The sequence below is a fragment of the Ictidomys tridecemlineatus genome, chromosome 6, assembly GCF_052094955.1.
Source record: "Ictidomys tridecemlineatus isolate mIctTri1 chromosome 6, mIctTri1.hap1, whole genome shotgun sequence".
Lineage (NCBI taxonomy): Eukaryota > Metazoa > Chordata > Mammalia > Rodentia > Sciuridae > Ictidomys > Ictidomys tridecemlineatus.
The window spans coordinates 118816589-118842764 of record NC_135482.1 but is presented as its reverse complement, the minus strand read 5'-3'; the positions used below and the strand labels follow the sequence as shown (position 1 = coordinate 118842764).

The 26176-nt window shown below is 39.7% G+C and overlaps 1 protein-coding gene across 5 annotated transcripts in view; it reads left to right on the top strand.

Annotated features, from left to right (window-relative positions):
* The window catches only part of Atp8a2 (ATPase phospholipid transporting 8A2), a 639008-nt gene that overhangs the window by 398056 nt on the left and 214776 nt on the right, over positions 1–26176 (top strand). For all 5 annotated transcript variants that reach the window (XM_078015676.1, XM_078015677.1, XM_005337571.5 and 2 more), the window contains 2 exons: positions 3349–3532; positions 7946–8056. In XM_078015676.1, coding sequence (XP_077871802.1) covers positions 3349–3532; positions 7946–8056 — 295 coding nt within the window. The remainder of the gene's footprint in view (positions 1–3348; positions 3533–7945; positions 8057–26176) is intronic.

Here is a 26176-nt window from a genome sequence, read left to right as displayed (position 1 = left end):
TGTGGCAGAGGGAAGCAGCTCACATCATTTCAGGAAGCAGAGAGAGCTCTCTGTTCGTCAGTTACAAATATAGACCCAAAGCCACGCCCCAATTCCCCCCAGCCAGTTACCACTCAGTTACCATTCAGTTAATCAGGGGATTAAATCACTGATTGGGTTAAGACTCTTACAACCCAATCATTTCTCTTTCGAATCTCCTTGCATTGTCTCACATGTAAGTTTTTCAGGGACATCTCACATCCAGACCACCATGATCCTTCCATCCTCCCGCGGTGTGAAGCGACCAAGCTTTCTTCTGCCCTGGCTCCCTTTCTCTCCACACCGCCTCAGATTTACTGACAAAAAGTCCGGCCTGTTTGATGACTTGAAGAACACACAGTCTTGAGGAGTGGTAGCCCCAGCCTGCCCAGGAATGCTTCAGTTTCTGTTCCTTGTCCTCTTGCATTATTTTCATGGATGCAGAAATACAGTACAAGATTACATGATGGCCTCATCAGACAAAGTTTCACCTCCCCCCCAGGGAAATGATCATACTTAAGGTGATGAATATAATCATGGAGAGAAGTGATTCGTGCAGAGGCTTCCAGACTCTGTGGATGTGCAACATCCTTAATAATCCCTTTGCAAGTCCCTAGGCCAAAGGAAAAAAATCAAACCATGTCTTACTGTTAAGTAGGTCAGGTCAAATAATTTAAGAAGTACTTATGACTGAACAACTTAGCAGGTGTTTCAAACACTAATGCACATGCATTGGAAGAAATAATCTTTATTTCCTCCATCCTTAAATAATCATGATCACTTTCCAGTGGTACATGGTGGTAGGCCCACGGAGCACTACATAGCTTCTTCATCTTAAGGTGACAGCAGCTACCACCTCCCTCATTTCCTAGTCCACATTGATTTTCACTGCATATTTGCTGTCATTACAACCATAAAAACTCAGTTTCACAAAAATAGATCATGAGAAGGAATGTAGTATGATCTAATGTTGAAACTGTGAAGAGGTACTTCCAGCTAGTATTTTGCTCTATTACCTGAGAGATATTGGTGTATTTCCCTCAAATATTTAAAACATCCTCTGCAACACCTCCCAGGTACCTACACATACAGTTTGGGAACCATCAGATGACATGCAATTTTCACATGTTCATTTTTTATCCCCACCAACTGAGGCTTTGCAGATAACCCTGTGCTAGATGGAATAGGAAATAACACTTATTTCACACTTGTTGGTTAATGTAATGGTTTCACATTAATATATCATCACTATTTTATGAGGTGGGCAGTTCTCATTTCCTTCATTTCATTAGTGAAAAGACAGGAACTCACAGGATCCCTCTCCTGATTGCATGGTTAGCATGGGCAGAGGAAAAGTTCATGCTTATTTAACTCTGACTCCCATAACTCTGCATAACACATTTGATTTCTGATTCTGTTGAGTTAAAAAATGGAATGAGAAATCACCTTTGTGTTGCGAATGAGAATTGTGGGCTGTCCTGTCTCCCTCAGCTCAGCAGTTGCACAAACTTGGAGGCAAAATATGCAGCTATTTCCCCCCTCTGCGTGGAAATTGCTTGGGTTGACCAGAAACTCAGTGATAAGCAATAATAAAGCTTCTGAGTACTTCATTTTAGGCTGCATTAAAGTCAGTTCAGTATTGTGCTCTCAGCTCCTAGAGGGTCGTACTTATATAAGGTGTTTTTAGATTCTGAAGCATGCTGTTAACTAAAAGTTAAAGAACTGAGAAAGTAGTTAGCAGAAGCTAAGCTTTGGGGGAAGAACGTGATAGATGTCTTTATATTTCAGCCTTTCAGGTATATGAAAGAGGAATTATACTTGGTCTGGTCTAGGTCACGGGGCAGAATTAACACATATGAGTTTGCTCAATAACAACAAAAAAAGCAACAATAATTTTTAGTGATTGGATCGACTTCAGGAAGCAGTGGATTTCTATCATTGCAAACTCCTACAAAAATGAAAAAGGAGATATTGGACTATGTGGTATGTTTTCTAAAGCCCCTTCAACTCTAAACTTCTGCTTTTCTACCTCTCTTATTTTTATATCTTAGTAACTGAGAGTATAGCAAAAGCTTCATGCTGCATTCAAATGCATTTCTTCCCAGACCGGTAAAATTAAATATAAGGTAACATTTTAGGTTTTCTGTTGGGAATGGATATCTTTGTGGATACAGGCCAACGTATTTGTAGTTGTAGTTGTACGAGGCAAGTCTTTGAGTGCCCATTCTAGTTTACATTACAGTCCACGTGTGAGTGCAGCAGGAGACCTCTGGGAACCTGGAAGTCATTTACTTTATGTTTACCATGTGTATGCGTGTGTGTGTGTGTGTGTGTGTGTGTGTGTGTGTGTGTGTGTGAGAGAGAGAGAGAGAGAGAGAGAGAGAGAGAGAGAGAGAGAGCGCACACATATGTGCATATGCCAGTGATTCAGGTGTTTATTTGTAAGTTTTTCAATCCCAAATTTCAAATAAATCAGTCCTGAGATACTAGTGATTTTTTTTAATACTGTTGGTTTGTGTGGTCTTATACTCTGATTAAATGCTTCATGATAATTGACATTGCTTGTGTGCTTTAGAACCATAGATTTCCAGTAGGTCTTCTTCCCAGATGACCTGAGGAATTATGAAAACTAGGCCACCTTCTTCCATCACTGGTATGACAACCTCTCTTAGGCAGGGCCTACTTTTCTTCTCTCCCTTTGGGCTGTGCTTCTGCAAAGTACAGGTATGGTAGACCTTTACTCCTGAGATTGCTGCTCCTCAGTACTGCCCTAGCTGTCCATCAAGCACTTGTCCATCTCTAGGCAGAGATGAGCCGGTCACTTTTCTTTCTTCCTACTCTGGCCTTCTTTCTGCTCTTTCTTTTGCCCTGCCAATTTTCTTTGCCTTCTGTAAAAGCAGATTTTACAGAAAATTCCCTTGCCAGCCCTAGGTCATATGTGCTGTGCAGCAAAGAACACATGGGGTCTGCTGATTTATTGGGAAGATGTTTCTGAAGACCCCTGTGACTAGTTTAACTGACTTCATTGTTCAGCAGGGCACAGGTTCCCTGAAGAGTTTGCTCTCGTGTGGTTCCAACTGAGCAGAGCCATTGCAGATAGGCTGGGTTTTAAGTTAGCTTCGGGTGGTGTATTTCATCTGTGAAGTTGGCAAACACTTGAAAGCCACAAGCTACTGTTTTGTGCAAGCTTCTTTGAACAGAAGCATAAAATGTATGTATTGGATTTGGAGATTGGCCAATAACTGCCCTTTTAATGCTGCTGAATGTAGATGACAGCTGTTTCCTCTGGAAAGACGCATGTTGTCATAATTTCTCTTTCTTCTCTCACAGAGTATCTCCTCTGCAGAAGTCTGAAATAGTGGAAGTGGTGAAGAAGCGGGTGAACGCCATCACCCTGGCCATCGGGGATGGTGCCAATGATGTCGGGATGATCCAGACAGCCCACGTGGGTGTGGGGATCAGTGGCAATGAGGGCATGCAGGCCACCAACAACTCGGATTACGCTATTGCACAGGTCAGCCACATGGGTGACCAGTTGTCCTGTTATTCAGATTTCTCCATCCCTTTGATCCTGTGCAGTTTGGAGGCACCATTTCCTTTGTCAGAGTAGGGCTGTCCATCCAGGTGACCTGTCATTTCTTGCCATCCAGGTGACATGTCATTCCTGACAGATGGGCCCCTGATCTGTGAGTGATCGCCTTTCATGCTCCAAGTGTTTCCTTGTATAAGTCCTCCTGCTGGAGAATAACTGTGCTCATAACATCCATTTGCAGTGGCACCTCTTCTTGCAGAAGGTGCTGGCATGCACTACTCAGTATCTAAGGTCAGGGAAAAGCAATGATTTACAGCCGCTCCCCCCTCTCTGCAGTCATGACAAGGTTGCTGTCCAGTACCACTTCTGTGAGATAAATTGCTGAGAGCATGAGTCCGGGTTGGGCCATCGTGAACCATGCTCACCTGCATGTGACCACCTGCAGCCAGGCCAAGTTCATTCCATTCCTCCCTGAATTGAGAATTGCATGCAGAATTCTTAGGTGTTTTGTGGTTACTGTATAGGTGGCTCAAGGATGAAAGAAATGTCTGTTCCTAATGACATCGAAAGGTGAAGGAAAAGAGCCAACCTCCTGACCCCTAGGGCACATGTCCTACTAAATCATCCAGAAAATGTCATCATCCCAGGAACACAGAGCATTTCCTCCCGTCTCCAGATCACAATATGCGGTGACTGTCAGCTCGTACCCTGGTTAGCAAGAGCTCTCTCCTGTTTCTGTGGTTAGACTTTTGAAGTCTGTGTTAACCTTAATCACATGAACCCGAGGAAGAGTGGCTTCGAGCTGAAATCAGGGGGTGGCCCTTTAAAACATGAACAAACTTCCTGCAGCTCCAGGACTTGTGGGCTGGTCCTCTGCAGCTTTGGGGCTCCCCTTCCCCAAAGGAGGGCTGCCTTAGATCCATGCTCAGATTCCCTCCCAGTTCCAGGTTCTGCAAATGCAGGGAGGAATTACAAAATCCGAGTGGCTCTGAAAAGAGCATGAAATCAACCTTGTTCCTTTGTTGAGATCAAATAAATCCTCAGGATGATTCCTGGAGTGGTGAGGAGGAGAAATTCTGGTTTTACAGGTGGGAAAACGGAGGTTCCTTTGCATCAGGTGACCCGTTTCAGGTCTGAGGGCCTATCCCAGGTCAGAGAAGTGCGGACCCCCTGTGAAGTCAGGAGTCGCCCTGCACACCTGCCCGTTTACTTTCTCAGTCCACTGCTCAGAGGCCTGGGGGACTCCAGCTTCCTGTATGCTGTCAGCAACTGTGGATGTTATATACCCCAGCATTATTAAATACTTGAGTTATAAGATCATATGGCTGGAAGAGATCATCAGAGGTTTCCTAGGAGTTCCAGGAAAATATTTTTCTGGCTTTTTCTTTAAAATGTCCAGGGAAGGGAGATTCCATGACCTGCTATATTGAAGCTGCATACGAATAGGATGTGGAATCTGGAGCAATTGCTTTCATCGGATTAAAAGTGTCAAAGAAGGGTGGAGCAGGGAGCAGGGCTTTATAACTCCCCTTGGGGGTTTTCTTGCCCTCCCAGGGTAATGGGTGTCTCTGCCAAAGGTACTGATGGAGGCCACATGAGTCTCTGGACCTTTGTTTCTCCTGTCCGTGGTCCTGTTCATGATTAGGCAGGGATGCTGTTATTTCAGGGCCAATTTCATGCTTAACTTTGCCTCATCTCCACCCCACATGATGTTCTTTGTACCTTAATTACTACACCAGAAATACCATGAGTGGGTGAATTCCTTTGTCCCCACTGAATGGATAAACATCGCTGATTGACGTTCACATTGCTTTATCTGTTCACTTTAATTTGGGTGAACACTTTTTTGATCGTGTTTATGAGGGAAGTATCCTGTAAGGTGATGTAGAGAAGAAAAAATATATTTAGCTTAACGACTTACCCTTGGGAAAGCTGTGAAGCAGACCGAGCTCTGGTTCCATTTCTTTTCCATCTGCCTCATGCACAGGGGCAGCTCCAGACAGACAACTGTCCTCTGTCTGCCTGGCTCTGGGTAGCCGAGACTGTGGGTATAAAACTTCACCTGGAGTCCTCAGCTTCCCGTTCTCCTCTGGAGAGAATCATTCCTGCCCCCTACCTTCTTAATGTCTTTTGAATGACTTCATGAAGACAGCATTTTGATTTAGGATGTAATTTTTTTTTCGTTTTTTTTTCCCCCCTGAAAACAAATCATTGTAACGCTCAGGTTGAGGCCTTGGAGATGACTCAAGCAGATGTTCTCTGTGCCCATTGAAATTTAACACCAGGAGGTCCAGGTCAAATGCAAACTTCCTTTTTATTTGTTTAGCTAGTTATTTTATGATTCCCCATTCCCCTTTGGAATCCTTAATGAGCCTTTATGAGGAGTTTTATTTTTCCATATGCACCTACTTCTGCCATTTTGAAGTCGTCCTCTAGATTTTGATGAGTGGCCAGGAAGAACTCATTGAAATGTGACTTTGCCTACAATCCAGTGACCTTCTTTAGTGCTAAAGGGAATTATTATGTAGTTTCCTCTTGAAGACATGTTTTTTAAAATATTTTAAGTAAGAGTCTTTCTTTTCTACAGATAGTTAAATTTAATTTCAAAAGTTATCTGAAATTGATAGGAAGTTTATAATAATAATAGAATTTCTAATGTTTTAGGGTATTCTCAGCACAGCCCAATTGTTTCTCCTAGTCGGGTTGTAGGGTTAAAGTCTCTGCATTGACCGAGTCAGGAACAGGGGCCTCAGACACTATGACATAGAATGAATGAATTCAGATTTTTCATTTAAGGCAACTGAATTAGTCTGTTCCTGTAAACAAAATACTTAATAAAGAAAAGAGGTTCATCCCTTTCATAGTTTGGAGGTCCAGGAGCATGGTGCCAACATCTGCTGCCTCTGGTGTGGCCCTCTACCTACATCACAGCATGGCGGCTGACATAATAATGGGAACTCACGCGAGAACGAGAGATCACCATAATGAGGCAGGAAGGCAGAGATGGAGCCAGGCCTGCTTTTCTATAGCAATTCCTCTTATAGGAATTAAGTGGGGAATCTCTTCTGAATGCAAGGCCCCTAGTGTCCTAATCACCTCCCTCTTGACTTTTCCTCATCAGAGTGCCACACTGGTGTCATGACCCTGTGAGGGACAGACCGCATCCAAAGCATAATAGCAACCAGGATGGGGCACAACTGAATTATTACCTTAAACAAGTTCTCCCCTAATAGTTTGTTCTTGCCAGAGCATGATGTAATCTACAAAGAAACAAATGAAAACAAACAAAACAAAAATAAAACAAACAATAACAAAAAAACACCCTCATTACCCTCTCTCCAGTTTAAGGTTCACACTTTTTAGGTCATACTCCTGGACCCAGAAGGCAAAGCCAGGCTAATGGGAGACTGACAGACCCTTGCCTCAACGAGGATGCATGGATTTCATTGGGATATTGTTGCTTCCCATCTCAACCTGCAGGAGCTTTTACATCACTCTCAGCTAGAATCACTCAACTGCTGTGACTGTACAGCACTCTGATAAGGGGTGCTCTGGGCAAGTTAGAGTAAAAAGATGAACAAAGGTATAGAAGTAGGGGCATTGTGTATGTATATAAATTTCTGTGTATCTGTGTGTTGGCGTTAATGTGCCTCTGACCGTGTGTCTATATGTGTGTTTGTGTACCTTTGTGTACTAGCTCTGTTGTGTATGTGTGTGTGTTTCTATGTGTAATTTTTTGTAACTTGCAGGCTGACAGTGGGAACAATTTGTGTGTTCAAGGGTGTGTATCTTTTTTAAGCAAGACATTATTGCATAAGTGTCCCTGTCCCTTTGCTCACCATAAAATCTATGACAGGATTATGTAGAGGAATCTAATTCATTGTACTTTTCTTCCAGTTCCAGTGGTCACCTTCTGGTAATAATTAAGACCCTTAAAAAGTATTAGTTTAAATACAGTTCTGTTGCTGGTCATGATGGCACACACCTATAATCCCAGCTATTTGGGAGGCTGAAGCAGGAGGACTGCAAGTTCAAGGCTAGCCTCAACAACTTAGCAAGACCCTGTTTCAAAACAGAAAATTAAAAGGGCTGGAAATGTAGCTCAGTGGAACCTGGGTTCAATCTCTAGTATCAAAATAAGTAAATAACTAAACAGATTCTGTGAAAATCACAATAGGAAGTCCAGAAGTACATTTGGGGAAGGTACTAACGAGATAGATTTGAGATTTTATTGTTCTCATGGAAAGCTCCACCTTGAGGGAATGGTCTTCTCAGGTTTTCTGCAAAATCTAGCTTCCTGTACCTATTTTATCTGTTTTCTGCTTAAAAACACATTTTGTGACATTTATTCCTCTGTTACAGGCTCTTCTGAACTTTGATATTTTCCTTTTGCAGTTTTCTTACTTGGAGAAGCTCCTGCTTGTACATGGAGCCTGGAGCTACATCCGGGTGACCAAGTGCATATTATACTGCTTCTACAAGAATGTAGTCCTCTACATCATTGAGGTAAGGAAAGGGGATTTTTTTTTCCCCTTGAAGAGGAAACTGTTGAAAGTCATTTCAAAACAGGGTTTTGTTAATGTGAAGTCAAAGGAAAGATGCTGTTGGGACTTATTAAAACTCATGTGGCAAATAGCCTCCCTGTAAGCTGGCCAGACCATCCGGGTCAAGGTTCTCGTGTTGAAAAAACAAAGCCAGGGGTCTTGAGCCTTCCTTCCCTGCCCAGCCATGTCTTCCTCCCCCACCCTACTCCCCCTCCTGATTCCTGTGTGTCTCCTTCCCTGCCTGTGCCTCAGTGTCCGTGGCTGGAGTAGGATGTTGCTGTCACTCACACCGTCCTCTTCTGGACTGGTCTGAGCTGCAGTGGGCAGTGTTCTAGCACCAGAAGTTCTCACATCTCTTGGTGGGCAATGAGTCATTCCTAGGTTTTGGTTTTTGTTTTCCTGCTGTATTTCTCTCCTGGATTGGTGTGGTTCCAGAGCCCCCATTCACTGCTCCTGGGATATTTGGATGCTAGTGCTTATGTGAGGAGGGTATGGGAGTAAGGGGAACAGAGGGGAGGAAACCAACAAGATAATTTCAAATATCACATGAGTTCATAGTCTGTTGTGCAGCAATTTTCTAGGGTACCTATTTGGTTACAAGTAAAATGAACGTGCTTGCTAGAGGACCAGGCCCAAGAAAAAGTGGAAAATGCACTTTCTGTTTGCTGTTGGTGGTACTGGTCACCTCATTCTTTCTCTTTAAGAATAGCTCTGCTAAAATGATGTGGATTTTGAAACCATCGTGGCTAATAGAAAAGAGGGCATGCACAGTTGCTCTATAAAAGGAATAGGAAAGCAGTGTTAATTGTTCATGTCTTTTAATATCTCATTATATCATGATCTGATTTTTTTCAACTCTTAGCTAAAATAATAACCACAGCAGGGGTACATTTTTTTCTGATGCAGTCTCTTAAAACAATAGGTTCAGGTAATTTTAAAAATGACGTTCTAGTATTATGGGGACTGCCTCCTCAACAGCTTGCTTGTTTAATCTTTCCCAATGAATCATTCAAGTGAAACATATAGGCAAACGAAACTACTGAAGAGTAACTTTCCTGAGTTGTACATGTTGTTCACTACACAAGACCACCCAGCCAAAGGTGTAAATTGGGCAGAAATGTAGCCTGTGCTTCTCTATCCCTCATGCCTGAAGCCCACCTAGAAACAATCATACATTTAAAAATATACACAAAGGGCAACCTCTTTGCTCACGTGTATCCCCACAGTGAAGTTACATCTGCAGAAAGAATAGCTGTCTAGCTCACACAAAATCTCCTTCAAGTTGGGGAGCAGCCCTGAGTCATAAAGAATGTTACGGGCAATCAAAATAGATCTGGTTAAAGTCCTGAAACTCGACCCATTCCTCATTTGAATCTTTTGTGTGAGATGTTTTGTCTGCTTATGTTAATCAGATAAGGATTATTTCTCCAGGAAGAAAATATAATATAAGCAGAACCTTGAGAGACTTGGGAAATGCAGTTCCCATTTCATACAATATGTGAGATTAAAAATCAATAATTTCGTCCACAATTCATCTGCTCGTCCTGTGCTGTGACATTCACCTCCCTCTGCTCCGGGTGAGAACATGAAACGTTAGTGTAATGGATTTTGTAGTCTTTATCTTCTTCCTGCTTTCATTTTTACAATTCCCTTTTGGTACTTAAAGACGTTTGTCGCCCTCCTCCTGCCACGTCTTTTGCATTCATGATAGGAGTCACTCTTAAATGTCACTTGGGTCACAGATAATAGTGTAAAGGAATACTGGAATCCTTTTCTGCATACTGTCCTGGGTTTCCCAGCATTTTGTGCTCCTGTAACTGTTGGCTCCACAAGGTTTCTTGATAATCTGGTTTTCTTCACCACCAGCAGATTACAGATAGTCTAGACTTGTTATGGAGACATTCTGCATGCAGCTCCCAATCTTTTGGCTTTCCAGAGCACCCCTGGAGGGCCCTTCTTAGTCATTTACACCTACTATCTTGCTTTTTTTCTTTTCTTTTCTTTTCTTTTTTTTTTTTTTAACTTCAAGTGGGCTGAGACTGAGAAGAATTCAATTTTAGTCTGTTTTAAAAGCTCCATTTGGAAGGAGGCCCTGAAAGTGCCATATGAGTGCTGCGAATTAATTTTTCGATTGTAGCCACGCAGCCATTGTCAAACAGACTTCTGTGAATGGCCTTTGCAGATGTTTTCATACAGTTTAAAAATATATAAAGTCTTCACCACTGCTTGTCTGATTTGCTAGTTAGTATATCTAGGAGATATTAATTTGGCAACCAAGAAAACAAAACCCTTGTCTGAGCCCATATGTCTTAGAGCCTAGACCCAGGACGTTTTTACTGTAGCCAAATTATTTCCCTGGCCTCAGCATGCAATTCAAATATAATTTTGAAAATAGGAAGGCATTACTTGCATGCTATTTCAGTGTGTTTCAAATTGCAAGATCAAAGATTGCTGTGAATTGCTTTGCTCATTTGCAAAAAAAAAAATACTAAAAGTAAATATATAGTTAATGACTTAAGTGAGAATAAATTAAATATGTTCTTTAGCTCTCTTAAAGGGTTTTCTTGTGATTCAAGGAGAGACCCTTGGCAATAGCCAATATGTTCTCATCTCAAATATCCTCTGATATACGTAACTTCCAGTCATTTAAAACTACAGTCTAAAAGCAATTTGACAAATTAAAACACGTACACGCACAAGCACACTGTTCTCAACTGTTATTATGAGGACTGTTATATGATTTGAATTACCAATAAAGACTAGAAGGAAGAGCTGTAAGCTTGTGATGTAATGCAATCTTCTCACTTGGTATACTAACCTATAAAAGTGGTTTTTCTATACGAGAAACACATGGATGCATTCTCATTGCTGTATGGAATACAACCCAAAAGTTCCTTCTCCTTTCTCTCCTCCTCCTACCTCTTATACGTCCTGATCTTCTTCTCTGCAGTTACTGAGAAAATATTTGTAAATACAAAATGTACATACAAAAACACATAGATGTTTTTAGATAAATGTCATTATGCTGTACAATACATTCCATAATTCCTGTTTCACCTGAGTGTATTTTGGAGACCATTCCTTGGTACTAAAAGCAGACCCAGTGCATGACATTTTATTGTTTTATTTCCTGCAATCTCTTTGGCCACTTTCTGCACTGATAAACATTTATGCCATCTCCAGTTTTCGCTCAGAAGAAGCCTGTAGATAACAGCTTTTCCTCTTCTCAAGCCAGATATCTTCTACCAAACTGATGCTGATCTAATTAGACCATTTTTTTTTAACCACAGTGCCTTGAAGGTAACACGTGTTCAGTTTATGTATTTGTATCTGTACAACAGATTCTTTGTTGCTGACAGATTTTATTTAGTACTTCCTGAATGTGTCACATAAAATTTATTCGGGTCAAAATAACCAATGATGGGCTGGGGTTGTGGCTCAGCAGTAGGGCACTCGCCTAGCAAGGCCCTGGGTTCAATGCTCAGCACCATATAAAAATAAATAAATAATATAAAGGTATTGTGTCCAATTATAACTTAAAATTAAATATAAAAAAACAATGCAAGGACTGCAAATTGGTGCAGGCAATATGGAAAGTAGTTTGGAGAATCCTTGGAAAACTGGGAATGGAACCACCATTTGACCCAGCTATCCCTCTCCTCGGTCTATACCCTAAGGACTTAAAAACAGCATACTACAGGGACACAGCCACATCAATATTTATAGCAGCACAATTCACAATAGCTAACTGTGGAACCAACCTAGATGCCCTTCAGTAGATGAATGAATTAAAAAATGTGACATATATACACAATGGAATATTATTCAGCAATAAAAGAGAATAAAATCATGGCATTTTCAGATAAATGGATGCAGTTGGAGAAGACAATGCTAAGTGAAGTTAGCCAATCCAAAAAAAAAAAAAAAAGATGAATGTTTTCTCTGATATAAGGTGACTGACTCATAGTGGGATAGGGAAAGAAGGAGCATGGGAGGAATAGATGAACTCTAGATAGGGTAGAGGGGTAGGAGGGGAAGGGAGGTGGCAGGGGGTTAGCAATGATGATGGAATGTGATGGACATCATTATCCAAAGTACATGTATGAAGACATGAATTGGTGTGAATATACTTTATATACAAACAGAGGTATGAGAATTTGTGTTCTATATGTGTAATAAGAATTGTGATGCATTCTACTGTCAAGTATTTAAAAAAATAAAAGCAATTTAAAAATTTTTGATAGTGATATTACCGAAAAAAAAATCAATCCTTCAAATGATTTCAAAAATAGGAGCAAAATGATGGGATCTGTGGTTTTATGTTGGCCCTGGTTAACAGGTAATACTAAAAACACACACCGCCTTTGCCTTCATCCCCTCTGCTGCTGCCTTAAGTTAGTACTTTTTACCTGGAGAATTGCAAAAACTTCTGTTTGCACCCAAGCATCTCTAGTGTAACCAAGATAAGATTTAACTCTGACCAGTTAAAGTGGCTGGTACAGTGCCTGAAACAGAGGCACTCAAAAATGTCGGCAGTAAATGAGTGAGTAAATGCACTACTCTCTTCAAACCCACCAGAGGTCCCCCTGACTTCTGATGAAGTCCCAGTCTCCCTTTCCTCACCTGCCCCTCTGTAGTGTGGGCCCCAGTTGTTAGCAGCTTTATGCTCTCACGGTGCTCTCCTTCCTTCGTGTTTAATCAGTGTCATTGAAGTCTAGTCAAGCTACAGCAAGCTACAGTCTTTTAAGCATACTGTTCTCTGAATTAAAATTGGATTTTCATTATTAGCAACAAACTGGCAATTTTCTGTCTCCTGCTCATAGATAATCAATAAAGTGTCACAAAGAGGCCTGGAGACAGATGGGGTGATGGTTGCACAGTGATGTGAAGGTACCGAACTGTTGTACAGTGTGAATCATTAGAACTGGACACTTAAAGTGGTTAAGATGGTGGATTTTGTGTTATGTATATTGTAGCACAATATCAGATGCTAAAAGGAAGGAGGAAGGGAGGGAAGGAAGGTAGGAAAGGAGGAAGAAAGGGAGGGAGGGAGGGAGGAAAAAATGTCACAAGTACTTTGCTGCCTTGATCGCCTTGCGCCTTGCGGAAGATCAAATGTAAGAGCTGATGCTGTGGGAAGTTTACTGAAGGTTTGAAAAACAAATGTCACATTTAGTTTTGAATTGAACCAATTAAATGCTAAGTCTCGGGGTGGTCACTGGATGGATCTTGTTCTTCAGAAGGTAGAACCCACTGGAGGCCAGAAGCCTCAGAGATTCTGAGCGTTGGAAGGCAGAGGGGGTTGCTGAAGTAGCTGGAGGGGAAGCCTTCCCTGCATTTCTGTACTAGGAGGTGGGAACGGGAGTAAAATTAGCAAAGACAAGTTAAAGCTGAATAGGATGTGTGAGTGGCCAAGGAACTTGACCTGAGTAACTCAATAGGAGACTTCTTGCCATGAGAAGCTGGAATTTTCCTTCTTATTTTAGAATAGGCAAGTTACATAGTAAAAGTGCCTTCAGAAAGTTTGTCAATGTTAGGATAGATGGTAAGAAGAGAACTTAAATATGATTTTGTAATTTTAAGACAAGGGCATAAGTTAGGATCATTGTGTAACTATCTCTTATAATTTGCAAGTAGAAGGCAAGTATTAATTTTTAAAAATTCTTTCATTTTGACAATGGGAGGAGTCCTGCCTTAAATGTAAAATTGGGGTATGAAGAGGTTAAGGAAGGATTCCTAAAAATTTTTGAAGTCCTGATGTGATCCTTCTGTGGTATCTCCCAAACAGGAGATTGACAGTGAATTCTTTAAAGCTCCTACACTACTCGGCATAGTAGGAGTTAATTACTCAGAGTTTCTGAGTTGAATATGGCTTGAAAACACTAGTGTCATGAGCATTTTAAGCATTTTCTAGATTTGTATTTTTCCATGGACTTTTTTAACTCCTGGGAAATTTTTTTGGGGACAGATAAAAAATTTTAGGAAAAGTAAAATTTAAATAGAAAACTCATATGAACATTACTTGAATAATAATTCTGTCTTGAATAATATATATTACAAAAATTATGATAGGGATCTCTCATAAACTTTGGTGTAACAAAAAGAAGATACACCAAATTATCTTTGAAACAGAGATAAGACTTTGAAATTATCATGGTGATTAGTGACCATAATGGTGATTATCACATTGATTACTTGGTGGTTCCTAATACAGAGATAACCATAACTCTGAGTACTCATGCAAAAACATGGGAATTATATACTACTTGGAGTGTCTGCTTATTTTTGGCAACCTGTATATGAAATTTTAGTGTTTTCTTAGGGCCATTAAACTGGTATGGGATAAAGGCCAGGAAATGGGATGCATATTTAGCATGGAGGTCTGGAAATACTATTACTGAGTGAGAAATTGTAAGTCAAAGACCTTAACAATTTAAGGACCCAATGAAACCTAACCAACAGAATTTAGTTGATAGCTAGTGAAAAGCTATCAATATCTGACAAGCCTAAAACAAGATTTAAAACCTCTTTATAATACTTGTAGAGAATGAGACAAAGCTTACCAACATTTTGATTTCTGTGTCTTCAGATTTCAAAGACTGGATTATTTATGTATAAATTATTATTATAATCTTAAAAATTCTCAGATATTGTATTTTGAATTTTTATTTTTTAAATATACAAATTCCTTTTAGCTGTTTTGTAGCTTTAAAAAGTCCCTGACTTTAAAGTTGATTTTACTTTAAATGTTGGAATTTATAGAGAATAGATATTTTAAAACCATAGTCAAAAGTTCATCTAGTGATTTTTTCCCCCTATCTTGGATATAATGCATGACTTAAATATACCTTGAAAAAACATGTGTTTCATTATTCACTTGATCTTAGCCAAAAGGCCAAAAAGTGATGTTTCATACTCAAGAAATCTCATTGTGGTAGAATACGAAATTCCCCATTGCTGATCTTTCTTCTTATTGCCTGTGCATCTGCCTTGGCAGAGGTGGCTTTGTGTTTTATGAAAGGATCTGAGGGTCTAGATTGGCAGGTGCAAGCTTAATGTTAACATGTTAATAGGTAAAAGGAAAATTTAAAAGCACAGTCAACATATGGGCCTTTCTGTGAATGCTGTGGCTTCATCAATGTGCAAATCATCTATCTTCCATTAAAAGCTTTAATGGGTATTGACCTCCTAGTCCACTGCAGATGGATTGCTAAGACCAGGGGTACCAAGACAGGTCCTCTATAATGGGGGTAGTGAGAGAGGTGAGTGTAGTATAAGTGCCCCTCCTATGGTTGTATGTACAGGGAACTGTGTGAGCCCAGGCTTGATGCCAACCCCATCCCAAGAGCACACAGCTTACACAGCCCATGTACTGATAATTGCTGAGCAGTAATTACAATTTTAAAATATCACTGGGGAAACTAGTTAGAGAGACTTCCCCTTGGGCAATTGGAAAATTAACTTGAAATAAAAACATTTTGAATTCTACTTTTCTGGCCTCATCCTCAAGTCGTACACTCTTGGGGATGAGTTGAACAAGATCCTTGCTCTTGGAATAGAGTGGAGAATGCAGATTAACACAAGTCCCACAGTTATATAGCATGGTAGCTGCTGACTTGGCAGAAGACAGCTTGCAATGAGAACTCTTAGAACTGGTGCATTACAGTGGTGGTGGGTTGGGGCCTCTGGGTCCCAGGATGAAAAGAGTTAAGACTTGAAGGATGAGTAGGAACTGATCAGGTGAAAAGGGCAGGAGGAGAGGGTCAGGTCAGTGTGCCAAAGAGAGGCCAGCACCTGTCTTTCCCATTCCATGCTCTCTGTTTATTCCAGTTCTGTGATAAATGTCACAAGCTAGCAGAGCCCTTAGTAAATAACAGGGAAGGAGGTTTTATATTTCTTTTGGAAGATGGCTGCAGAACTAGTTAGACATGAGCTTAGGAATGTTCTTTCAAAGGCCAATTGCTGCTAGTGAATAATGTTGGAAGTTTATTAGGCACAAGTAGAGACGGGGGTGGGGGACAGGGTGGAGATAGATATAAAGCCAGAGAAATACTAGCAGTCTGGAGGGATTCCCCTGCAAAAATCACAATCACTTTGAACTTTATAAAAATAGATTCTTACTGCATTTTACATGTGATAGTGTATACTTTTTTTTAAATGGTGTTTTTGCAGCTGCCTAGTTTAAAAAAAAATCATTAGAAAAACCCAGAAATTTTTTTAAAACATGAATTTAGGATTGAGTTTTTGTTGTTGTTTTAAAAATTATCTTTGAAATGCTGTAAAATGTCTTAATGTCTTTGAAATTTAAAAAATGTAAGCTTGGAAGTAAAGCCCATGGAAAAGACCTATGATCCTACATGAACTTAAGAGAGGTTGGCTCTGGGCTGGACGTGCTTTATCTCTGGGGTGCCTCTCTGCCTCCCTACCCAATTACTGCAATGGAAACAGTAAAACTTCAGCTCACTTCATCTCATGCATTAATGTTCATGTATTCCAACTTACTCCCCTTCTTATTTCATTGAAAGGCGATGCCTATGTAGCTTAGTACTGATTGCCTATAAGAGTTAGTGTTATTTTTATTTTCCAAATTGGCTATGACTTCCCTAAGGGCAGGGACCATTTTACTACTTTGCCCCCTGCAGGACTAGGTACACAGTGCTCTATAAACATAAAAATCCACTGACCGCATTTCAGTAAGAAGCAGACACATGAGTATATACTGAAGATTTTGGTTTTTTTTTTTTAATTTATTTTTTTGTTTGTTTGTTTTTGATTTTATCTGTTTTTGTTGTTCTTTTGTTTTTAATCTACAAGAGAAGATTACTTATAAGAGAATATTATTTGTCTTTCCTTTTAGGAAATCTTCCCTTTTTTTTTTTCTCCTTTCTTCCAGAGATATGGATTCATTTAGGAAAGTAGGTATACATTCAGGGGAGAATGTAGGTCATCCCAAGAGACAGACATTCTTTGGAGTAAATTAAGAAATACACATGCAAGGGAAAATATGAGCCATTTCAAGAGGGAGAGAGCTAGGAAATGCCTTTCTGGTCTTAAATATTTCCTGGTATAATGTTCATGTACAGAACTGTACCATCCAAGTACTAGTAGATAAATATATCTACCTTTTTTTATCTCATTTTTTAGGAGAAGAAGGAATAAATTTGATTACATTCTTTAAACATGTTCCTACCCACATATTTTTATATTTAATGAAATTCTCAAATAGATACTCATTTTTATGAAGTTGACTTTACTGATTAAATTTTCTCCTTGTGGTTTTTCTTGACATTTTGGTTAATCATGTCATTCTCCTTTGTCTCTTCCTGTCCTTTTTTCTACTAGAAGAGATCTAGTTGCCCAAAACCTTTGATATCAGATTACCTCTAATTATACAATTTACTATGTAGTAGTGTCTGAGCACCAATTCACTGGCCATGCCTGTCTATAAAATTTATTTTATTTATATATGACAGCAGAATGTATTACAATTCATATTACACATATAGAGCACAATTGTTCATATCTCTGGTTATATACAAAGTATATTCACACCAATCCATGTCTTCATACATCTACTCTGCATAATGAGGACCATCACATAAACCATCATTTCTAACCCCATGCCCCTCCCTTTCCCTCCCACCCCTCTGCCCTATCTAGAGTTCATCTATTCCTCCCATGCTCACCCTCCCTACCCCACTATGAATCAGCCTCCTTATATCAGAGAAAACATTCAGCATTTTTTTTTTGGGGGGATTGGCTAACTTCACTTATCATTATCTTCTCCAGCTCCATCCATATACCTGCAAATGCCATGATTTTATTTTCTTTTATTGCTGAGCAATGTTCCATTGTGTATAAATGCCACATTTTTTTTTATCATCTCATCCACTGAAGGGCATCTAGCTTGGTTCTATAGTTTATCTAATGTGAATTGTACTGCTATAAACATTGATGTGGCTGTGTCCCTGTAGTATGCTGTTTTTAAGTCCTTAGAGTATAGACCGAGGAGAGGGATAGCTGGGTCAAATGGTGGTTCCATTCCCAATTTTCCAAGGAATCTCCATACTGTTTTCCCTATTGGCTGCACCAATTTGCAGTCCCACCAGCAATGTATGAGTGTGCCTTTTTACCCACATTCTGGCCAATACTTATTATTGTCTTCATAATAGCTGCCATTCTGACTGGAGTGAGATGAAATCTTGGAGTAGTTTTGATATGCATTTCTTTAGTTGCTAGAGATGATGCATTTTTTTCATATATTTGTTGATTGATTGTATAGCATCTTCTGAGAGGTGTCTGTTCAGCTCATTGGCCCATTTATTTATAGTTTTTTTATTGTGGTTTTTTTTTTTTTTGGTGTTTAGCTTTTTGAGTTAGCTTTTTGAGTTCTTTATATATCCTAGAGATTAGTGCTCTATCTGATGTGCCTGTTGTTAAAATTTGCTCCTGTAATGTAGAATCAGCTGGGTTTGAGTCCTGTGTTTTCTTGTAGAGGAGTAAGATGCCTTCTCTTTTGCTCTTTTGCTCTAAACTGGTCATCCTGACTCGGGAACAACATATAGTTTTGAGCCCATAGTTTGAAACATCCGTATGTATGCAAGTAGAATATAATGATTCATGTTAATGCAGTTCATCTCTTTTTTTTTTTTTTGGACTTTGTTGCCTTTGACCTCTAGTTCACCGTCTATTTATGCATATCATATCAGGAGGCTCATCTTTCTCAAGTAAGCGTCTGTACTTTTAAGTGGTAAATAATCTCCACAGCATTCTGATGGATTTGCTTGAGCCTCTGGATTTGTTTCCCAGCAAACGATCTGGGCATTTAGAATGTCCTCCACTTCTCAAGTCCAAGGTCCTAGCAGTTTCAGTGGACTATTTAAAGAAGGATCAAGAATAGGAGTGATGTATATACTTTCTTAACTGGGTTTTTTTTTTTCTTTCAAACCAAGGGGAGGCAAAGTAGACTTATCCTATTAAATGCTGCTTGTACCTCCAGAACATGCCAGTAAAATATTGATTAAAATATGGGCTTCTTTAATCCAGGGATTATAGGACAAAGTTTATTTCTGTTCCTTTAATTAAGCTGCATGCTATTCTGGTAGTCATTTTGTCAGTCCCTTGCCAATTTGAAAGTTGCTTTTTCATAACTTAAGCTATTAACTAGAAGTCTTGATACCTCCTTATTAGCCTCACCTGAGAAATTTCCTTTATTCTTTTGAAGGTATTTATAGTATGGTGTACCAGTTTCTTTCTTTATAAGGTACAATTTACAGGCAGTACAATTAACCCTTTTTAGTGCACGATTCTCTGAATCTTTCCAACTGTAAACAGCAGTGTTGTCACCATTGCATTCAGACTCAGAAGAATGATATCATTTCATAAGTACCCCATAGCAGTGACTAGTTTGTTTTTTGACCCTGTAGTCCTGCTTTCTCAGAATGTCATAGGAAAGGAATCATATAGTATAAGGCCTTCTGATTCTGCATTCTTTCACTCATGATAGTGCATTTGATTTTTTCTCCATGCTGTTGTGTCAGTAGTTTATCTTTCTTTTAATTGCTGAGTGGTATTTCATTACACAGATGTACCGCAATTCTTTTATCCATTCACCTGTTGAAGGACATTTGGGCAGTTTCCCACTTTTGGGTAATTATGAGGAATGCCTGAATACACACTCATTTTTTAAATTTTAGTATAAACACAAGTTTTTATTTCACTTGGTGAACACCTAGTAATGGGTATGTGTCTGTTTTATTTCCCTGTTGAGCAATATTCCATGAATTCATTTGCTGTCTATCTTCTTTGATGATATGTGTGTTCAGATATTTTATAGTATTGTTTCTTTTTCTTTCTTGAGACGGGGATCTCGATAGGCTGGCCATAAACCCTAGCAGGGACTACAGGTGTGTGTTACCACATCCAGTTTATACTATTGCGTATTTTTTGACAATGTATTCATTCATTAGCAAGTCCAGAATTTCCCCTAAGGTCAGTCAGTATTCCACACAATCTGTGATTTCCCCCCATTTAACCTTCCCAGAAGATTTGCTTTTGAAACCAAATTCTCCTTTGTAGTCAAACTCTTATTCCCACCCCCCAGACTTTGGCAACCATCAGTTAAATATTAAATTAAATGACTATCTGTTTTCATTTGAGCAGTAAAGAACATAGTTTTAGATTTGGGAAAGTGTTCTTGTGGTCATAGTGGAGCTTTCTGAAACAACTAGGTCATCTTGGAAAACAGAATAAAGGGGCCTCTGTTTCTTCCCTCCCCATCCGGTCCCCATCTCTATCACTTGGGTTGCATGAAGGAAAAGTCTAGCATGAACTTTACCCTAAAGGATTCTGGTTCCATGTCATAGTTGGCCACACCTTTGTGCTTCTTGGGCATGAATTCCCATGGTTGGGGGGGTTCTAGAAGCAAGCCCCCAGAGGGTTGTGAATCAGGGACCAAGAAGTTACTGGACTCCAGGAGCTTAAGGAAGAGATTTAGTAAAATTGGACCAAAAGAGCCAAGATGATTATGGTGTATAGGATGCCCAACACTGGCCAGCCCTGGAGAAAAAATGCCCGGAGCCCATATTCTTGGCTTCCTCCCTTGGCAACCTCACTGGTGACCGCTGTGCATTGACAACAGCCTGGTCACAGGGCAATGCTATGCAGCCATACCACCTGGGGGACTGAGCTCCTTAAACCCCCAACACTCCCGTAACTTTGCCCTATTCCATCGAGACCAGGTAAATGAAACATGAAAAGTGACGTACTTGTCTCTTTAAAGCTCTAACCCCTAAACAATCCAATCTTCCTGGAAGTTGCTGGAAGAAGCCCATGTGAAAGGGAATCCTCCATTCCCAGAACATGAGTCATGCTGGTTTCTTTCTAAGCGAAACCATCTTGTATTGAAAGAAACCCTGTCTCCAAGATGCACTAGGTCAAGGCATCTGCCTGCCCTCGAGACCAGTCAGAGCAGTGGTTTCAGAGAACTGACTGGCTGAGAACACAGCTTCCTCTCTCCCTGAGGAGCTCTGGGTTGTCATTATGCAGTAAAGAGGATATCAGGGCTTTCAGGTAAGAAAGTGTTGCTTTGATGGATCATCTTCTTTAACCAGGAACAACTGCTATGTTCCTTGGCTTGGAATGGGATTCTTCCCTGAAGAATCCGTAAGTTGAACATGTCATGAGTGGAAAATACATTTAGTCTCCCTAGCCTATCAGACATCGAAGCTTAGCAGCACAGCACATTAGAGTGTTGGTTGTTTCCCCTCGTGATCATGGGGGCTGACCAGGAGCTGGGGTCACTCTCGCTGCCCAGTCTCATGAGAAGCAGACAACTCCCGTGGGGAAAGATTAGCATTCAAAGTGAGTTCCTACTGAATGCCTATTGTACAAAATGTACCCTCATAAATTTGAAAAATTCTCAGTTGAATCACTGTAAGTCAGGAGCAGTCTGTATAGATACAAGGTGTCCAGTCCTATCAGCCACACCTCCCTTCAGGGTGCTCTTAAATCTAACCTGCATTGGAACACATCACTCTAAGAATAAGCAATGATGAGATATATCCTGGTCACTAGTATTTGTTAATATGAAAAAGAAAAATAAACTTCCCTGGACCTTTATTGCTGATCTCACGTCTGAGTATATTTTGGCTTTGTAAAGCTGACTTCTTTTGATGGGTGAGGAATGGCAAGAGAAACATACCAAAAAAAAAAAAGTGAACCTAGCTATTGTCTATTGCATAAATGAAGCAAAACTCATTTTTTTTGTGTTATGGTTTAGATGTGAAGTGTCCCCCAAAAGTTTATGAATGAGACAGTGCAAGAAGGCTTAGAGGTGAAATTATTGGATCAGTTACCACTCGGTTAATCCCTGATAGGGATTAACCGAGTGGTAACTGAAGGTAGGTAGGGAGTGGCTGCAGGAGGTGGGTCATTTTGGGTGTGCCTTGGGTACATATTCTTGAGCACTCTCTCTGCTTCATGGAGGCCATGTCTGAAACGCCTTTGCCCCAACACGCCCTTCCACCATGATGTTCTACCTCACTTCAAACCCCGAGGAATGGAGCCGACTAAGACCTCTGAAACTAGAAGCTCCCAAATGAAATTTTTTTTCCTATAAAATTGTTCTTGTCAGATTTTTTTGGTCACAGCAGCAGAAGATCTGACTAAAACATTTTGTGTTAATTGATATACCAGGACCAAGTTGCTTAAACTAAGAGCTTTTTAGAGCATTATCTAGGATTCTCTCCCTATCCATGACTAAAGCTAATAAGATCAATTTTAAGAACCAGAAAAGGAAATAAAATAAATTAGCCATCACCCTTGAGCTATAAAAACGAATCAAAAACTCATGTAACCATTGCACTCATATCAGACATTGATTGTTATCCAAATGTATTTACTATACAATTCAAGTATAAGAACGTTATGGCCTCCCAGGTAATGAAAATAACAAAATACTTGCTTTTTATTTCCCCCTGGCAACAGTTTTCATCAGCCATGTGCAACTGACATAGCAATTTAGCCAGAGAGAAGGCTTTCCACAGCTACTGATTGCTTTGACCGTGTCCCATCTGGCCTTTGCGTGCACCTCTGTGTTAGCTACCCTTTTCTTCAAGGTCAAGTGCTTTGACCTCCCTGAAGCCCACACGGACACTCTTTCCTTGATCTCTTTTTCTTTGGACTCTCAAGATCAGCAGAGTAAAATGTAGCACTTCTCTGAAACATTTCCAAAGTATTTCTTAATCCTTTTAACTAGATCATAAATTCTCCCAAGGCCAGAATTGCATCTTTTAAACAAAAGATTGATTTTTCATTGATTTTGCGTCCAAGGAAAGTAGCAATTAGTAAATCATAATGTATTTCGTCAGTCTTTATTAATTGGTCTAATGGCTTACTGGCCTCTTTGAAAGTCTTTGGGAGGATGTGTTATCTCTTTAGTTAACCAGTCTTTGCCATACTATGTGGTGGCTCCTTAGAAACTACTGGACCTACCCAGGTGGAAACTACTAGAGCTGTACAATTTTGAATATGTGTCACATTCAGGCAATTTCAGAACCTGGCCTGTGACTGTCTTGAGTTATTATTTGAAATCATCCCTGTTTCCTACATAAGAATGGATGATTTTTTCCTAGTTGTCATCATACTTCTTGATACACCTCAGTTTTAATTGTTTTACGTAATATTTCCTTATTCTATTCCCTGAAAGTCTTCAGAGTAAGTTTGGAGAATACTAAATGAATTTTATGTTAAGTCAGGTCATCCCAAATATTTTACAGAGAAAATGTATTATTTCTAGATAATATGGTAATACAGAAAAAAAAATGTATGTATCACAATTAGGCAAAATCCTGGTGCATAATACTTTCAAATGCCTTGAGTTATTTGTATTTTGCCTTTATATTATGTGTTTATGCATATAAACCTTTCAATGTATGAATACATATACATGTGCACATGTGTGCAAACACACATACATTTGTACACATGCATACACACACATACAAATAAATATAACATTCACCCTCAGGTTTTTAAAAAAGAAACTTGGGTGTCCTTTTTTGAATTTTACTGGAAGCAATTTTTGTTGGTGATATAAAAATATTTTGTGTTAACCATTAATGAGGCAATGCTGAGAACAAATCCTTTGCTATCTGTCAGGTCATAGTTAAGGAATGTTAAAATTGACATTGTATACTCCCAATATCTTATTACTTTAACCTTGAATGTATCTGAAAAGCTTGTGCCATATTCAGGGAACTGTAACCACTATGGGTTTTTTCCTTCCCTGCTGAGTGACACCAAGCAGATGGTGATTATTTTTGCACTAGTCTGCTGGGCCCATCTTTCTAGTCGTGCCTCCTGGAATAAGCACTGCAGTGTACTTGTGAGAGCCATGTAAATGCACATGATCTTGGGAGTTTATTTTTCTTTCACTCTGTTGGCATGATGCTGTAGAAATCTGCCTGTGATGGGAGTCCCTGGGAATGCCTCCCGCAGTCCTGCATCCTCTTGCCTTCATTGATTGTGGGCCCCCCTTCCTAGACAGCACTGGGGCTTTCCTGCTTTTAGCTGAATTCCTGGCAGTAGGAGTCTTGGTTGATAATTCTGCTTTTATTCTTTCCATTTCTTCTATAGCATTTTCCACAGCATGAATCCCACAAGTCAGAATCAAGAGTTGCTAATCAGTGGTTCTAAACAATAAGCAGAAATGGGAAAAAACAAACCCCTAAATCCTATCTAAAACAAGTAATGTCTTCATTATTATTAATCAGGTTGGTGTAATGAATTCTGAAGAATAAAATCAAAGTCATATTTAAAATAAAGTTTTTCTGCCTATAAACACTGAGTTAGAAAAAACATTTAATTTAAATATTTATTTAAAAATATAACTTTAGTATGATGTAATTTACTAAAGGCATAATAAGAAAACTACCACTGTGAAAGTCAATTTGAATAAATAGAAGACCGACAATATTCTTGAGTGATGAGAAATATGCACATACATACATGTACCTATGCTTACACACATATGCATTTATATGTATCATGCATCACAATAAAATCATCAAAAAGACTAATTAAACAAGAAAATGATGAAATTCAAAAGAAAATTAAATATGAGGAATATCATGGAAATCTTAAAAAGCAAAGTGTTAAAAGGGATTTGACATAAGAGGTGTTCAACACAGGCTAAAGCTATAGTAATGCAAGCAATCTGGGACTGGTATATGGACAGATTAGTAGGACTGAATTGAGAATCCAAAGACAGATCCAAATACAACTGCGTCTTTGGTTTGTGATAAAGCTGGCATTTGAAATGAGTGGGTAAAAGATAATTTACATAAACAGCAATGTTGCAAGAGGGTCATTCAGGGAAAATATAGCATTGAGTTCCTGATTTCCACTTCACTCCTTTCACCAAAATTAATTCCAAATGGATTTGAGGTTTGGATTTGGGGTGACTTTTTTGTGTGTGGTTTGGTTTTTGCTTTTTTTAAAACTCCACATAAAGAGGTACTATGTTTACATGGCTCAAAACTTGAGCATGCCTTTGATAGTTCAGTGCGGCAGGTTCTGGTCCTGTTTCTGACTCTGAAGCATGCCCTCCAGCCCTCATGTACAGGTATGGCCGGTGAGAGTGTCCCTCGTTGTGCCTCCTTTCTTCATGGATGGTTGAACATTGCACACCTGCTCTGCATGTTACTTATTATGTGACATAGCCACATAAGTTTTATAGTCTTTTCACATCAGTACTAGAGGGCCTCTTCACTCTTCCAATTGCAGAATTTTCAGTGAGGTAAGCGTTGCATTTAACCAGACTTGTATTGATGGACATTTGAGTTTTTTCCAACTTCAACATTTTCTTGTTACAAACTATGCTACAGTGCTGGCATAGCTTATTACACCTTCAGTAAATGTCCAGAAGTGGGACATACAAGTTAAATGGTAATTGCATGAATAATTTTGATAAATAATGCCCATTTTCTTCCTTTCCAACTTTTAGAAATTTTTTATATTTGGGGGAAGTGAGTCCATAGGCAGTGACAAGAGTGACAAGCAATTTTTAGTACCCTATTATATTTATTATTATAGTAAAAGGTTGGGATTATCCTAAACCGTTTACTGTAGTTTGATCTCCCTGGGAAGGAGACTCTGGGATGGCAGTCAGTGTGTGTGAGAACCCTTATGATCAACAGCACTGGACGAGGGGAAAGAAGCATGAAGAAGCTGTGGCTTGGGTAGAGCAATTGAAACCCTGGGCCTGACAGGTGGCTGGGAGGAGGACGAAGGTGCCTGCTCTTGGTGCAGCCCAGCTGCAAGCCATTTCCTCCAGGGAGAACATCAGAACAGAAGTAATTTCATGAGTAGGAGTAAGCAGAGAAAAGGAAAAGAGGAAGACCTATCCAGGAAGAAGGTGTATAATGGAGTCTGGGAAATTGTGGGCAGCTCTGAACAGCAGGAAATTGGGGTATGAGAGAATTGTCTAGAAATGCAATGGGAGAGAAAACCAAGGTGACATCAGGCTTTGGGTGTGGCATAACAGCATATGAGTTGAGGCATTTCAAGCAAAGCAGCCATG